Here is a 16,735-nt window from a genome sequence, read left to right on the forward strand (position 1 = left end):
AAAATAAGATTTTGAACCTACCGGTAAATCTTTTTCTCGTAGTCCGTAGAGGATGCTGGGGACTCCGTAAGGACCATGGGGATAGACGGGCTCCGCATGAGACATGGGCACTTTAATAAAGACTTTGACTCTGGGTGTGCACTGGCTCCTCCCTCTATGCCCCTCCTCCAGACCTCAGTAAGAGAAACTGTGCCCAAAGGAGACGGACAGTACGAGGAAAGGATTTTTGTTAATCCAAGGGCAAGATACATACCAGCCACACCAATCACACCGTATAACTTGTGATATACTATCTAGTTAACAGTATGAAAAAACAACATATCATCGGTCCAAAACCGATGAAACTATAACATAACCCTTATGTAAGCAAAACTATATACAAGTCTTGCAGAAGTAGTCCGCACTTGGGACCGGCGCAAAGCATCCTATACGGACTACGAGAAAAAGATTTACCGGTAGGTTTAAAATCTAATTTTCTCTAACGTCCTAGAGGATGCTGGGGACTCCGTAAGGACCATGGGGATAATACCAAAGCTTCCAAACGAGCTGGAGAGTGCGGATGACTCTGCAGCACCGATTGAGCAAACAGGAGGTCCTCCTCAGCCAGGGTATCAAACTTATAGAACTTGCAAAGGTGTTTGACCCCGACCAAGTAGCAGCTCGGCACAGCTGTAGTGCCGAGACCCCTCGGGCAGCCGCCCAAGACGAGCCTACCTTCCTAGTGGACTGGGCCTTAACAGATTTCGGTAACGGCAATCCTACCGTAGAATGCGCCTGCTGAATCGTGTTACAGATCCAGAGAGCAATAGTTTGCTTTGAAGCAGGGCCGCCAACCTTGTTGGCTGCATACAGGACAAACAGTGCTTCTGTTTTTCTGATCCTAGCCGTTCTGGCTACGTAAATTTTTAAAGCCCTGACCACATCCAGGGACTCGGACTCCTCCAAGTCACGTGTAGCCACAGGCACGACAATAGGTTGGTTCATATGAAAGGATGAGACCACCTTAGGTAGGAATTGAGGACGGGTCCGCAATTCTGCTCTATCCAAATGGAAAACCAGATAGGGGCTTTTATGTGATAAAGCCGCCAATTCCGAAACTCGCCTAGCCGAAGCCAAGGCTAACAACATGACAACCTTCCAAGTGAGATATTTCAACTCCACTGTTTTAAGTGGTTCAAACCAATGTGACTTAAGGAAACTTAACACCACGTTAAGGTCCCAAGGCACCACCGGAGGTACAAAAGGAGGCTGAATATGCAGTACTCCCTTCACAAAAGTCTGTACTTCAGGTAAAGAGGCCAATTCCTTTTGAAAGAAAATGGATAACGCCGAAATCTGAACTTTAATGGAGCCTAATTTTAGGCCCAAATTCACTCCAGTTTGTAGGAAGTGAAGATAACGGCCTAGATAGAAATCTTCCATAGGAGCATTCCTGGCCTCACACCAAGAAACATATTTTCGCCATATTCGGTGATAATGTTTAGATGTCACGTCCTTCCTAGCCTTTATTAGCGTAGGAATGACCTCATCCGGAATACCCCTTTCCGCTAGGATCCGGCGTTCAACCGCCATGCCGTCAAACGCAGCCGCGGTAAGTCTTGTAACAGACAGGGACCTTGTTGTAACAGGTCCTGCCTTAGAGGAAGAGGCCACGGATCTTCTGTGAGCATTTCTTGCAGATCCGGATACCAGGTACTTCGTGGCCAATCCGGAACAATGAGAATTGTTCTCACTCCCCTTTTCCTTATTATCCTCAACACCTTGGGTATGAGAGGAAGAGGAGGAAACGACTGGAACACCCACGGTGTCACTAGGGCGTCCACAGCTACCGCCTGAGGGTCTCTGGACCTGGCGCAATACCTTTGTAGCTTTTTGTTGAGACGGGATGCCATCATGTCTATTTGGGGCAATCCCCACCGACTTGCAATTTGCGCGAAGACTTCCTGATGAAGTACCCACTGTCCCTGATGCAGATCGTGTCTGCTGAGGAAGTCTGCTTCCCAGTTGTCCACTCCCGGAATGAACACTGCTGACAGAGCGCTTACATGATTCTCCCCCAGCGGAGAATTCTGGTGGCTTCCGCCATCGCCACTCTGCTCCTTGTGCCGCCTTGGCGGTTTACATGAGCTACTGCGGTGATGTTGTCTGACTGGATCAGAACTGGTCGATTGTGAAGTAAGATCTCCGCTTGACGTAGGGCGTTGTATATGGCCCTTAGTTCCAGGATGTTGATGTGAAGACAAGTCTCTTGACTTGACGAAAGGCCATGGAAATCTCTTCCCTGTGTGACTGGTCCCCAACCTCGGAGGCTCGCGTCCGCGGTCACCAGGATCCAGTCCTGAATGCCGAACCTGCGGCCCTCTAGAAGGTGAGCACTTTTCAGCCACCACAGGAGAGATACTCTGGCCCTGGGGGACAGGGTGATCTGCTGATGCAGTTGCAGATGTGACCCGGACCAATTGTCCAATAGGTCCCATTGGAAGGTCCTTGCATGGAATCTGCCGTATGGAATGGCTTCGTATGTTGCCACCATCTTTCCCAGAACTTGAGTGCATGATGTACTGACACTTGTTTTGGTTTCAACAGGTTCATGACTCGAGTCATGAGTTCCTGCGCTTTTTTCGTCGGAAGAAAAACCCTCTTCTGGTCTGTGTCCAGAATCATGCCCAAGAAGGGAAGACGAGTTGTAGGATTCAGCTGCGACTTTGGAATATTAAGAATCCAGCCGTGTCGCTGTAACACATTCAGTGAAAGTGATACGCTGTTCAGCAACCTCTCCCGTGATCTCGCTTTTATGAGGAGATCGTCCAAGTACGGGATAATTGTGACACCATGCTTGCGCAGGAGCACCATCATTTCCGCCATTACCTTGGAGAAAATTCTCGGGGCCGTGGAAAGCCCAAACGGCAACGTCTGAAATTGGTAATGACAATCCTGTACCGCAAATCTCAGATACGCCTGATGAGGAGGATATATGGGAACATGCAGGTATGCATCCTTTATGTCCAGAGATACCATAAAATCTCCCCCTTCTAGGCTGGCGATGACCGCTCTGAGCGATTCCATCTTGAACTTGAACCGTTTTAAGTAAAGGTTCAGGGATTTTAAATTCAAAATGGGTCTGACCGAACAGTCCGGTTTCGGGACCACAAACAGAGTTGAGTAGTACCCCTGCCCTCTTTGAAGCAGGGGAACCTCTACCATCACTTGTTGAAGACACAATTTGTGAATCGCATGTAACACTATCTCCCTTTCCAGGGAGTTTTTCGGTAGGGCCGATTTGAAAAACCGGCGAGGAGGCACCTCTACGAATTCCAGCTTGTAACCCTGGGAAACAATTTCTATTGCCCAGGGATCCACCTGTGAGTGGACCCAGATGTGGCTGAACCGTCGAAGACGTGCCCCCACTGGAGCGGACTCCCTCAGAGGAGCCCCAGCGTCGTGCGGTGGATTTTGCAGAGGCCGGGGAGAACTTCTGTTCCTGGGAACTAGCTGTGTTGTGCAGCTTTTTCCCTCTGCCCTTACCTCTGGCAAGAAAGGACGATCCACGTACTCTTGCTTTTATTGGAACGAAAGGACTGCATCTGATAATGAGGTGCTTTCTTAGATTGTGAGGGAATATATGGCAAAAAGTTTGATTTACCTGCCGTAGCCGTGGAGACGAGGTCTGAGAGGCCCTCGCCAAACAATTCCTCACCCTTGTACGGCAACAACTCCATATGTCTCTTGGAGTCGGCATCACCTGTCCACTGTCGGGTCCATAAGACACACCTAGCAGAAATAGACATAGCGTTTATCCTGGAACCCAGTAAACTAATGTCTCTTTGAGCATCCCTCATATATTAGACCGCATCTTTTATATGCCCTAGGGTCATTAAAATGGTATCCTTATCAAGGGTCTCAATATCCGCTGATAAGGAATCTGTCCATGCTGCTACAGCACTACAAACCCAGGCCGACTCAATAGCCGGTCTGAGTAACGTACCAGAATGTGTGTAAATGGACTTCAAGGTAACCTCCTGCTTGCGGTCAGCAGGATCCTTGAGGGTAGCCGTATCTTGGGATGGAAGCGCTATCTTTTTTGATAAGCGCGTCAAAGCTTTGTCTACCCTAGGGGAGGATTCCCACTGTATCCTGTCCTGCGACAGGAAAGGATACGCTATCAGAATCCTTTTGGGAATCTGCAGTTTTTTGTCTAGAGTTTCCCACACTTTTTCGCATAATTCGTTCAGCTCATGTGAGGAAGGAAAGGGGACCTCAGGTTTCTTTTCCTTATACATGTGTACCCTCGTGTCAGGGACAGGGGTTCCTCAGTGATATGCAAAACATCTTTTATTGCGATAATCATATATCGAATACATTTAGCCACCTTTGGCTGTAATTTTGCATCATCGTAGTCGACACTGGAGTCTGAATCCGTGTCGGTATCTGTGTCAACTATTTGGGATATTGGGTGCTACCGAGACCCCGAAGGTCCAGGCGACATTGGGACAGACATGGGTTGACTCCCTGACTGTACCCCAGCTTCAGCTTTGTCTAGTCTTTTGTGCAATAAATTAACATTAGCACTTAAAACATTCCACATATCCATCCAGTCAGGTGTCGGCACTGCCAACGGAGACCTAACATTCATACACTCCCCCTCCTCCTTAGGTGAGCCTTCAACCTCAGAAATGTCGACACACACGTACCGACACACCACACATACACAGGGAAGCTCTTTTCTGAAGACAGGTTTCCCACCAGGCCCTTTGGAGAGAGAGAGAGTATGCCAGCACACACCCCAGCGCTATATGACCCAGGAAAAAACACAGTATGTTTACCCAGTAGCGCTGTTGTTGTATATATGCGCCAATTATGTGCGCCCCCCCCTCTACTTTAAACCCCTTCTTTCACCGTGTCAAGCAGGGGAGAGTCCGGGGAGCTTCCTCTCAGCGGTGCTGTGGAGAAAAATGGGGCTGGTGAGTGCTGAGGGAGAAGCCCCGCCCCCTCGGCGGCGGGCTTCTGTCCCGCTCAAATTTTCCAACAACATGGCGGGGGCTCTTTATATACATGTACAGTGCCCAGCTGTACATGTATATATGTGTATTTGCCATAAGAGAGGTTTATATTGCTGCCCAGGGCGCCCCCCCCCTGCGCCCTGCACCCTTACAGTGACCGAGGTGTGTGAGGTGAAGGGGAGCAATGGCGCACAGCTGCAGTGCTGTGAATTACCTCAGTGAAGATCAAGGTGTCTTCTGCCGCCTCAGATGGTCTTTTCCTCACATACTCACCCGGCTTCTTTCTTACGGCTCTGCGAGGAGGACGGACGGCGAGGGTGAGACCTGCGTACCTATCCCTCTGGAGCTAATGGTATCCAGTAGCCTAAGAAACAGAGCCCTGAAATTCAGAGAAGTGGGTCTGTTTCTCTCTCCTCAGTCCCTCGATGCAGGGAGTCTTGCCAGCAGGCTCCCTGAAAATAAAAAACCTAACAAAAATAAGAATTTACTTACCGATAATTCTATTTCTCGTAGTCCGTAGTGGATGCTGGGAACTCCGTAAGGACCATGGGGAATAGCGGCTCCGCAGGAGACTCGGCACAAAAGTAAAGCTTTAGGACTACCTGGTGTGCACTGGCTCCTCCCCCTATGACCCTCCTCCAAGCCTCAGTTAGGATACTGTGCCCGGACGAGCGTACACAATAAGGAAGGATTTATGAATCCCGGGTAAGACTCATACCAGCCACACCAATCACACCGTACAACCTGTGATCTGAACCCAGTTAACAGCATGATAACAGAGGAGCCTCTGGATAGATGGCTCACAACAACAATAACCCGATTTAGTTAACAATAACTATGTACAAGTATTGCAGACAATCCGCACTTGGGATGGGCGCCCAGCATCCACTACGGACTACGAGAAATAGAATTATCGGTAAGTAAATTCTTATTTTCTCTGACATCCTAGTGGATGCTGGGAACTCCGTAAGGACCATGGGGAATATACCAAAGCTCCCAAACGGGCGGGAGAGTGCGGATGACTCTGCAGCACCGAATGAGAGAACTCCAGGTCCTCCTCAGCCAGGGTATCAAATTTGTAGAATTTAGCAAACGTGTTTGCCCCTGACCAAATAGCTGCTCGGCAAAGTTGTAAAGCCGAGACCCCTCGGGCAGCCGCCCAAGATGAGCCCACCTTCCTTGTGGAATGGGCTTTTACAGATTTTAGCTGTGGCAGGCCTACCACAGAATGTGCAAGCTGAATTGTACTACAAATCCAACGAGCAATAGTCTGCTTAGAAGCAGGAGCACCCAGCTTGTTGGGTGCATACAGGATAAACAGCGAGTCAGATTTTCTGACTCCAGCCGTCCTGGAAACATATATTTTCAGGGCCCTGACTATGTCCAACAACTTGGAGTCCTCCAAGTCACTAGTAGCCGCAGGTACCACAATAGGTTGGTTCAGATGAAACGCTGAAACCACCTTAGGGAGAAAATGAGGACGAGTCCTCAATTCCGCCCTGTCTGAATGGAAGATCAGATAGGGGCTTTTACAGGATAAAGCCGCCAATTCTGACACGCGCCTGGCCGAGGCCAGGGCCAACAGCATGACCACTTTCCATGTGAGATATTTTTACTCCACAGATTCAAGTGGTTCAAACCATTGTGACTTTAGGAACCCCAAAACTACATTGAGATCCCAAGGTGCCACTGGAGGCACAAAAGGAGGCTGTATATGCAGTACCCCTTTTACAAACGTCTGAACTTCAGGAACTGAAGCTAGTTTTTTCTGGAAGAAAATTGACAGGGCCGAAATTTGAACCTTAATGGACCCCAATTTTAGGCCCATAGACACTCCTGTTTGCAGGAAATGCAGGAATCGACCTAGTTGAAATTCCTCCATCGGGGCCTTACTGGCCTCGCACCACGCAACATATTTTCGCCTAATGCGGTGATAATGCTTTGCGGTTACATCCTTCCTGGCTTTGATCAGGGTAGGGATGACTTCATCCGGAATGCCTTTTTCCTTCATGATCCGGCGTTCAACCGCCCTGCCGTCAAACGCAGCCGCGGTAAGTCTTGGAATAGATAGGGTCCTTGATGGAGCAGGTCCCTTCTTAGAGGTAGAGGCCACGGGTCCTCCTTGAGCATCTCTTGAAGTTCCGGGTACCAAGTCCTTCTTGGCCAATCCGGAGCCACGAGTATAGTTCTTACTCCCCTCCGTCTTAAAATTCTCAGTACTTTTGGTAAGAGAGGAAGAGGAGGGAACACATACACTGACTGGTACACCCACGGTGTTACCAGAGCGTCCACAGCTATTGCCTGAGGGTCCCTTGACCTGGCGCAATACCTGTCCAATTTTTTGTTTAGGCGGGACGCCATCATGTCCACCTTTGGTTTTTCCCAACGGTTTACAATCATGTGGAAGACTTCTTCCATTGCCCTCCTGCTTCTTGTGCCGCCCTGTCTGTCTACGTGGGCGACTGCCGTGATGTTGTCCGACTGGATCAGCACCGGCTGACCTTGAAGCAGAGGTCTTGCTTGGCTTAGGGCATTGTAAATGGCCCTTAGCTCCAAGATATTTATGTGAAGTGATGTCTCCAGGCTTGACCACAAGCCCTGGAAATTTCTTCCCTGTGTGACTGCTCCCCAGCCTCGCAGGCTGGCATCCGTGGTCACCAGGACCCAGTCCTGAATGCCGAATCTGCGCCCTCTAGAAGATGAGCACTCTGCAACCACCACAGGAGAGACACCCTTGTCTTTGGTGACAGGGTTATCCGCTGATGCATCTGAAGATGCGATCCGGACCATTTTTCCAGCAGGTCCCACTGGAAAGTTCTTGCGTGGAATCTGCCGAATGGAATTGCTTCGTAGGAAGCCACCATTTTTCCCAGGACCCTTGTGCACTGATGCACTGACACTTGGCCTGGTTTTAGGAGGTTTCTGACTAGTTCGGATAACTCCCTGGCTTTCTCCTCCTGGAGAAACACCTTTTTCTGGACTGTGTCCAGGATCATCCTTAGGAATAGAAGACGTGTCGTCGGGATCAGCTGCGATTTTGGAATATTAAGAATCCAACCGTGCTGCCGCAACACTACTTGAGATAGTGCTACCCCGACTACCAACTGTTCCCTGGATCTTGCCCTTATCCTGAGATCGTCCAAGTAAGGGATAATTAAAACTCCCTTCCTTCGAAGGAGTATCATCATTTCGGCCATTACTTTGGTAAAGACCCGGGGTGCCGTGGACAAACCAAACGGCAGCGTCTGAAACTGATAGTGACAGTTCTGTACCACAAACCTGAGGTACCCTTGGTGAGAAGGGTAAATTGGGACATGGAGATAAGCATCCTTGATGTCCAGAGACACCATATAATCCTCTTCCAGGTTTGCAATCACCGCTCTGAGTGACTCCATCTTGAATTTGAACCTTTGTATGTAAGTGTTCAAGGATTTCAGATTTAAATTAGGTCTCACCGAGCCGTCCGGCTTTGGTACCACAAACAGCGTGGAATAATACCCCTTTCCCTGTTGTAGGAGGGGTACCTTGGTTATCACCTGCTGGGAATACAGCTTGTGAATGGCTTCCCATACCGCCTCCCTGTCGGAGGGAGACGTCGGTAAAGCAGACTTTAGGAAACGGCGAAGGGGAGACGTCTCGAATTCCAATTTGTACCCCTGAGATACCACCTGAAGGATCCAGGGGTCCACCTGTGAGTGAGCCCACTGCACGCTGAAATTTTTGAGACGGGCCCCCACCGTGCCTGAGTCCGCTTGTAAAGCCCCAGCGTCATGCTGAGGACTTGGCAGAAAACGGGAGAGGGCTTCTGTTCCTGGGAACTGGCTGTTTGCTGCAGCCTTTTTCCTCTCCCTCTGCCACGGGGCAGAAATGAGGAGCCTTTTGCCCGCTTGCCCTTATGGGGCCCAAAGGACTGCGCCTGATAATACGGCGTCTTCTTATGTTGAGAGGCTACCTGGGGTAAAAATGTGGATTTCCCAGCCGTTGCCGTGGCCACCAGGTCTGTTAGACCTACCCCAAATAACTCCTCCCTTTTATAAGGCGATACTTCCATATGCCTTTTGGAATCAGCATCACCTGACCACTTTCTTGTCCATAACCCTCTTCTGGCAGAAATGGACAGCGCACTTACTCTTGATGCCAGTCGGCAAATATCCCTCTGTGCATCACGCATATATAGAAATGCATCATTTAAATGCTCTATAGTCAGTAATATACTGTCCCTATCTAGGGTATCAATATTGTCAGTCAGGGAATCCGACCAAGCCACCCCAGCACTGCACATCCAGGCTGAGGCGATTGCTGGTCGCAGTATCACACCCGTGTGAGTATATATACATTTTAGGATATTTTACTGCTTTCTGTCAGCAGGTTCCTTAAGGGCGGCCGTACCCGGGGACGGTAGTGCCACCTGTTTAGACAAGCGTGGGAGCGCTTTATTCACCCTAGGGGGTGTTTCCCAACGTGCCCTATCCTCTGGCGGGAAGGGGTATGATGCTAATAACTTTTTAGGAATTAACAGTTTTTATCAGGGGAAACCCACGCATCATCACACACTTCATTTAATTCCTCAGATGCAGGAAAAACTACAGGCAGTTTTTTCTCACCCAACCTAATACCCTTTTTAGTGGTACTGGTATTATCAGAAATGTGTAAAAACATTTTCCATAGCCTCAATCATGTAACGTGTGGCCCTACTGGAAGTCACATTCGTCTCTTAATCGTCGACACTGGAGTCAGTATCCGTGTCGGCGTCTGTATCTGCCATCTGCGGTAACGGGCGTTTTAGAGCCCCTGATGGCTTTTGAGACACCTGGACAGGCACAGGCTGAGTCGCCGGCTGTCTCATGTCATCAATCTTTTGTAAAGAGCTGACACTGTCACGTAATTCCTTCCATAAGCTCATCCACTCAGGTGTCGACTCCCTAGGGGGTGACATCTGTTACAGGCCATTGCTCCGCCTCCACATCATTTTCCTCCTCATACATGTCGACACAACGTACCGACACACAGCACACACACAGGGAATGCTCTGATAGAGGACAGGACCCCACTAGCCCTTTGGGGAGACAGAGGGAGAGTATGCCAGCACACACCAGAGCGCTATATATATATACAGGGATAACCTTATATAAGTGTTTTTCCCCTTATAGCTGCTGTATTGTTATACTGCGCCTAATTAGTGCCCCCCTCTCTTTTTTAACCCCTTTCTGTAGTAATTGCAGGGGAGAGCCAGGGAGCTTCCCTCCAACGGAGCTGTGAGAGAAAATGGCGCCCGTGTGCTGAGGAGATAGGCTCCGCCCCCTTCTCGGCGGCCTTTTCTCCCGCTTTTTTGGTGAGTTCTGGCAGGGGTTAAAATACATCCATATAGCCCTGGGGGCTATATGTGGTTTATTTATGCCAGCCAAGGTGTTTACATTGCTGCTCAGGGCGCCCCCCTCCTAGCGCCCTGCACCCTCAGTGACCGAAGTGTGAAGTGTGCCTGAGTAACAATGGCGCACAGCTGCAGTGCTGTGCACTACCTTGTTGTAGACTGATGTCTTCTGCCGCCGATTTTTCCGGACCTCTTCTTGCTTCTGGCTCTGTAAGGGGGCCGGCGGCGCGGCTCTGGGACCGAGCTCCGAGGCTGGGCCTGTGTTCGGTCCCTCTGGAGGTAATGGTGTCCAGTAGCCTAAGAAGCCCAATCCACTCTGCACGCAGGTGAGTTTGCTTCTTCTCCCCTTAGTCCCTCGATGCAGTGAGCCTGTTGCCAGCAGGTCTCACTGAAAATAAAAAACCTAAAACTAAACTTTCACTAAGAAGCTCAGGAGAGCCCCTAGTGTGCACCCTTCTCGGCCGGGCACAAAAATCTAACTGAGGCTTGGAGGAGGGTCATAGGGGGAGGAGCCAGTGCACACCAGGTAGTCCTAAAGCTTTACTTTTGTGCCCAGTCTCCTGCGGAGCCGCTATTCCCCATGGTCCTTACGGAGTTCCCAGCATCCACTAGGACGTCAGAGAAAATGCTTTCTTACAGGAAACTCAGGAGAGCTCCTGAAATGCACCCAGTCTCCACTGGGCACAGTATCAAACTGAGGTCTGGAGGAGGGGCATAGAGGGAGGAGCCAGTGCACACACAGAGTCAAAGTCTTTCTTAAAGTGCCCATGTCTCCTGCGGAGCCCGTCTATCCCCATGGTCCTTACGGAGTCCCAGCATCCTCTAGGACGTTAGAGAAATTGGCGGTGGGCCGCCTGCCTTCGCAGGCTGCAGAGGCAGGAGGTAGTTTACAGTTGCTTCGACCGCAATTAAATTGCTGGGTGGCACGGTCAGCATGAGAAAGAATGGATTGTAGATTCTGCAATCCAACCTGAATAACCCCAATAGTCTGGTCACATATGACCATAATTGAACTCTTTGGATGCTATAATACACACAATGTTCGGAGGAGAAAATGGCACATCACCCTAAAATGGCAAAATGGCACATCACCCTAAAATGGCAAAATGACACCACCCTAAAAAACACCATACTAACAGTGAAATCATGTTGTGGGCCTGTTTTTCAGCATACGGTACTGGCATACTTCATATGGTTGAAGGAAAGGTGAATGGAAAAATGTACTGCGACATTCTTGATAAAAATATGCTGCCATCTACCAGGATGCTGAAAATGAAACAAGAGTAGACGTTTCACCAAGACAATGATCCCAAACACACATCCAAGGACACTCAATTGGTTTCAGAGAGAAATAAATAAAGCTGCTAGAATGGTCCAGCCAATCACCTGACTTGAATCCAACTGAAAATCTATGGAAAGAACTTAAAGATCAGAGTTCACAGAAGAGGAACATGGAACCTTAAGATTTGTAGACTGTTTGTGTGGAAGAATGGGCCAAAAACACACCTAAGCAATGCATTTAACTAGTTTCTCCATATAGGAGGCACCTTGAAGCAGTCATTTCACATTATTACACATAATTTATGGACCGCTATGGTTTGATTTCTTTGCCTGTGTGGACTGCATGCGTTGCTACAGACATTTGGTAAATATATTACAATAGCCCCATCACAAATATATTTACTGAGAAAAATGCTGATGTGTTCAATACTTATTTTAAAATTGTGAGAATATATATATATATATATATATATATATATATATATATTATATATATCTATCAAGCATGAAGTGGCACAAATGTGGACCATATGACGAATTTAAATGTTAATAGTCCTTGATCTCAAGACCAAAACTAATTTTTAAAGTTATTCATCTATCGCTCATCTCTCATCATAATAACTATAGAATATTGAGAGGGGATTCTTACATCAATAACAGGTTTCTGTCATGATTCAAATTGTTATTGTTTGGCTGCATATAAAATACTGTCAGAAGAGACCAACTGGTTTAATGATTAATTTACGGTGAATCGTCCAGCGAATTAGTGGTTTTATGAATTCTCTTGTTTAAGAGGATGGCTTATGTAGAAGATACAACATAAAAACGATTACTATGTCTACTTTTGAAATACATTTTTAATTTAAAGATTGAACAGCTGGAACAAAACACAAAAACAGACGGAAATGTACAGAAATTGCCAGTGACTGAACGCACAAAGCCAGCAAAATGAACACTGTGGTTAACTTTAACAAAAAAAGCAAAATATCTTCAAACTATTATTTAATGTAATAAACCTAAAAATGTTTATTTACTGGTTGATTAATCCTACTCTGGATTTTATCTTTTTTTATCTTTTTTTCAATAGCAAAATTGCATAATGTGTTTAATCCTGTCACTTCGTTAGAATTTGTTAATGCAAACAAAACCTATATATTTTTATTAGGTCTAGTCCTAGTCATCTCACCTATAGGATTTCACAAACCACTCATTACTTACTTCTGCATACTTGGATGGGATGTCTGCCTTCTCCACTCCATAATGATGTTTACATCCAGTAGCTGCAGCTACCTGCAGAACGACTTGTCCAACACCTGAAAGGGGTAATTTTTTTATGATGACTAAAGTGGTACTGTGTACATTCAGTTAACAAGCAGTATGTTTCAAAGGAGATGTGCATGTTCTAGACTGTATAATATAAAATAAGATTTTACTTTACGGTAAATCTATTTCTCATAGTCCGTAGAGGATGCTGGGGACTCCGTAAGGACCATGGGGATAGACGGGCTCCGCAGGAGACATGGGCACTTTAAGAAAGAGTTTAGTTCCTGGTGTGCACTGGCTCCTCCCTCTATGCCCCTCCTCCAGACCTCAGTTAGAGAAACTGTGCCCAGAGGAGATGGACAGTACGAGGAAAGGATTTTGTTAATCCAAGGGCAAGATTCATACCAGCCACACCAATCACACCGTATAACTTATGATAACTACCCAGTTAACAGTATGAAAACAACATATCATCAGTTCAAGACCGATGCAACTATAACATAACTATAACTATATACAAGTATTGCAGAAGAAGTCCGCACTTGGGACGGGCGCCCAGCATCCTCTACGGACTACGAGAAATAGATTTACCGGTAAGTAAAATCTTATTTTCTCTAACGTCCTAGAGGATGCTGGGGACTCCGTAAAGGACCATGGGGATTATACCAAAGCTCCCAAACGGGCGGGAGAGTGCGGATGACTCTGCAGCACCGATTGAGCAAACATGAGGTCCTCCTCAGCCAGGGTATCAAACTTGTAGAATTTTGCAAAAGTGTTTGAACCTGACCAAGTAGCAGCTCGACACAGCTGTAGTGCCGAGACCCCCCGGGCAGCCGCCCAAGAAGAGGGGTGTAGTACGGCTGACCGGCGGTCTCATGACCGCCGGTCAGCTTACCGACGCCGGGATCCCGGCGACATACCGACGCCGGGATCCCGGTGAGGAGGGGCGAGTGCAGGAAGCCCCTTGCGGGATCGCTGCGCCCGCCACGCTGCGGGCTCGGTGGTCGCCACGGGTTCTATTCCCACTCTATGGGTGTCTTGGACACCCACGAGTGGAAATAGTCCCTGTTGGTCGGCATGCCGACCATCGGGACAGTGACCCGTCGGGCTGGTGGAGGAGGTCATGTGACTGTCGGTCAGCTGACCGGTGGTCACATGAATACCACCCCAAGAAGAGCCCACCTTCCTAGTGGAATGGGCCTTGACCGATTTTGGTAACGGCAAACCAGCCGTAGAATGCGCTTGCTGAATCGTGTTACAAATCCAGCGAGCAATAGTTTGCTTTGAAGCAGGGGCACCAATCTTGTTGGATGCATACAGGACAAACGGCGCTTCAGTTTTCCTGACCCTAGCCGTTCTGGCTACGTTAATTTTCAAAGCCCTGACCACATCAAGTAACTCGGAATCCTCCAAGTCACGTGTAGCCACAGGCACCACAATAGGTTGGTTCATATGAAAAGATGAAACCACTTTTGGCAGAAACTGCGAAAGGGTCCGCAATTCTGCTCTATCCAAATGGAAAACCAAATAGGGGCTTTTATGTGACAAAGCCGCTAATTCAGACACTCGCCTAGTCGAAGCCAAGGCTAATCACATGACCACCTTCCACGTGAGATATTTCAACTCCACCGTTTTAAGTGGTTCAAACCAGTGTGACTTTAGGAAACTTAACACCACGTTAAGATCCCAAGGTGCCACCGGAGGCACAAAAGGAGGCTGAATATGCAGCACTCCCTTTACAAAAGTCTGAACTTCTGGGAGAGAAGCCAATTCTTTTTGAAAGAAAATGGATAGGGCTGAAATCTGGACCTTAATGGAACCTAATTTAAGGCTCAAATTCACTCCAGTTTGTAGGAAGTGAAGGAAACGGCCCAGATGGAATTCTTCTGTAGGAGCATTCTTGGTCTCACACCAAGAAACATTTTCGCCATATACGGTGATAATGTTTTGCTGTTACTTCCTTCCTAGCCTTTATCAGCGTAGGGATAACCTCAACCGGAATGCCTTTTTCTGCTAGGATCCGGCGTTCAACCGCCATGCCGTCAAACGCAGCCGTGGTAAGTCTTGGAACAGACAGGGTTCCTGTTGCAACAGGTCCTGTCTTAGAGGAAGAGGCCACGGATCTTCTGTGAACAGTTCCTGCAGATCTGGAAACCAGGTCCGTCTTGGCCAATCTGGAACAATGAGGATTGTTCTCACTCCTTTTCTTCTTACTATCCTCAACACCTTTGGTATGAGAGGAAGAGGAGGTAATACATAGACTGACCGGAACACCCACGGTGTCACTAGGGCGTCTACCGCTACTGCCTGAGGGTCTCTTGACCTGGCGCAATACCTCTGTAGCTTTTTGTTGAGGCGGGACGCCATCATGTCTAACTGTGGCAGTTCCCACCGACTCACAATCTGTGCGAAGACTTCTGGATGAAGTCCCCACTCTCCCGGGTGTAGGTCGTGTCTGCTGAGGAAGTCTGCTTCCCAGTTGTCCACTCCCGGAATGAACACTGCTGACAGTGTGCTTACATGATTCTCCGCCCAGCGAAGAATTCTGGTGGCTTCCGCCATTGCCACTCTGCTCCTTGTGCCGCCTTGGCAGTTTACATGAGCCACTGCAGTGAAGTTGTCTGACTGGTCGGTCGCGAAGTAAGGTCTCCGCTTGACGTAGGGCGTTGTATATGGCCCTTAGCTCCAGGATGTTGATGTGAAGACAAGTCTCTTGACTTGACCAAAGACCCTGGAAATTTCTTCCCTGTGTGACTGCTCCCCACCCTCGGAGGCTTGCGTCCGTGGTCACCAGGATCCAGTCCTGAATGCCGAATCTGCGGCCCTCGATAAGGTGAGCACTCTGCAGCCACCACAGTAGTGACACCCTGGCCCTGGGGGACAGGGTGATCAACCGATGCATCTGAAGATGTGACCCGGACCACTTGTCCAGTAGGTCCCATTGAAAAGTCCTCGCATGGAACCTGCCGAAGGGAATGGCCTCGTTTGACGCCACCATCTTTCCCAGGACTCGAGTGCAATGATGCACTGACACCTGTTTTGGTTTCAATAGGTTCTTGACCAGAGTCATGAGTTCCTGGGCCTTCTCTATCGGGAGATAAACCCTCTTCTGGTCCGTGTCCAGAATCATGCCCAAGAAGGGCAGACGAGTCGTAGGAACCAACTGCGACTTTGGAATATTGAGAATCCAGCCGTGTTGCTGTAACACTTTCAGTGAAAGAGATGCTCTGTTCAGCAACTGCTCTCTTGATCTCGCTTTTTTAAGGAGATCGTCCAAGTACGGGATAATTGTGACACCTTGCTTCCACAGGAGCACCATCATTTCCGCCATTACCTTGGTGAAAATCCTCAGGGCCGTTGAGAGACCAAACGGCAACGTCTGAAATTGGTAATGACAATCCTGTACCACAAATCTTAGGTACGCCTGATGAGGTGGATAAATGGGGACATGAAGGTACGCATCCTTTATGTCCAGTGACACCATAAAATCCCCCCCTTCCAGGCTTGCGATGACCGCTCTTAGCGATTCCATCTTGAACTTGAACCTTTTCAAGTATAGGTTCAGAGATTTTAAATTCAATATGGGTCTGACCGAACCGTCCGGTTTCGGGAATACAAACATGGTCGAATAATAACCCCTTCCCTGTTGAAGGAGGGGAACCTTGACCACCACCTGCTGAAGATACAATTTTTGTATTGCGTTTAACACTATTTCCCTCTCTTGGGGGGGAAGATGGTAGGGCCGATTTGAAATACCGGCGAGGAGGCACCTCTTCGAATTCCAGCTTGTAACCCTGAGACACAATTTCTATTGCCCAAG

The 16,735-nt window shown here is 48.3% G+C and overlaps 1 protein-coding gene across 2 annotated transcripts in view; it reads right to left on the minus strand.

Moving 5' to 3' along the window:
- DOT1L (DOT1 like histone lysine methyltransferase) overlaps positions 1 to 16,735 on the minus strand; it is a 422,415-nt gene that overhangs the window by 177,724 nt on the left and 227,956 nt on the right. For both annotated transcript variants that reach the window (XM_063914793.1, XM_063914792.1), the window contains exon 6: positions 12,871 to 12,965. In XM_063914793.1, the coding sequence (XP_063770863.1) occupies positions 12,871 to 12,965 (95 nt within the window). The remainder of the gene's footprint in view (positions 1 to 12,870; positions 12,966 to 16,735) is intronic.

This window comes from Pseudophryne corroboree, chromosome 1 (assembly GCF_028390025.1).
Source record: "Pseudophryne corroboree isolate aPseCor3 chromosome 1, aPseCor3.hap2, whole genome shotgun sequence".
NCBI classification, from domain to species: Eukaryota; Metazoa; Chordata; class Amphibia; order Anura; family Myobatrachidae; genus Pseudophryne; species Pseudophryne corroboree.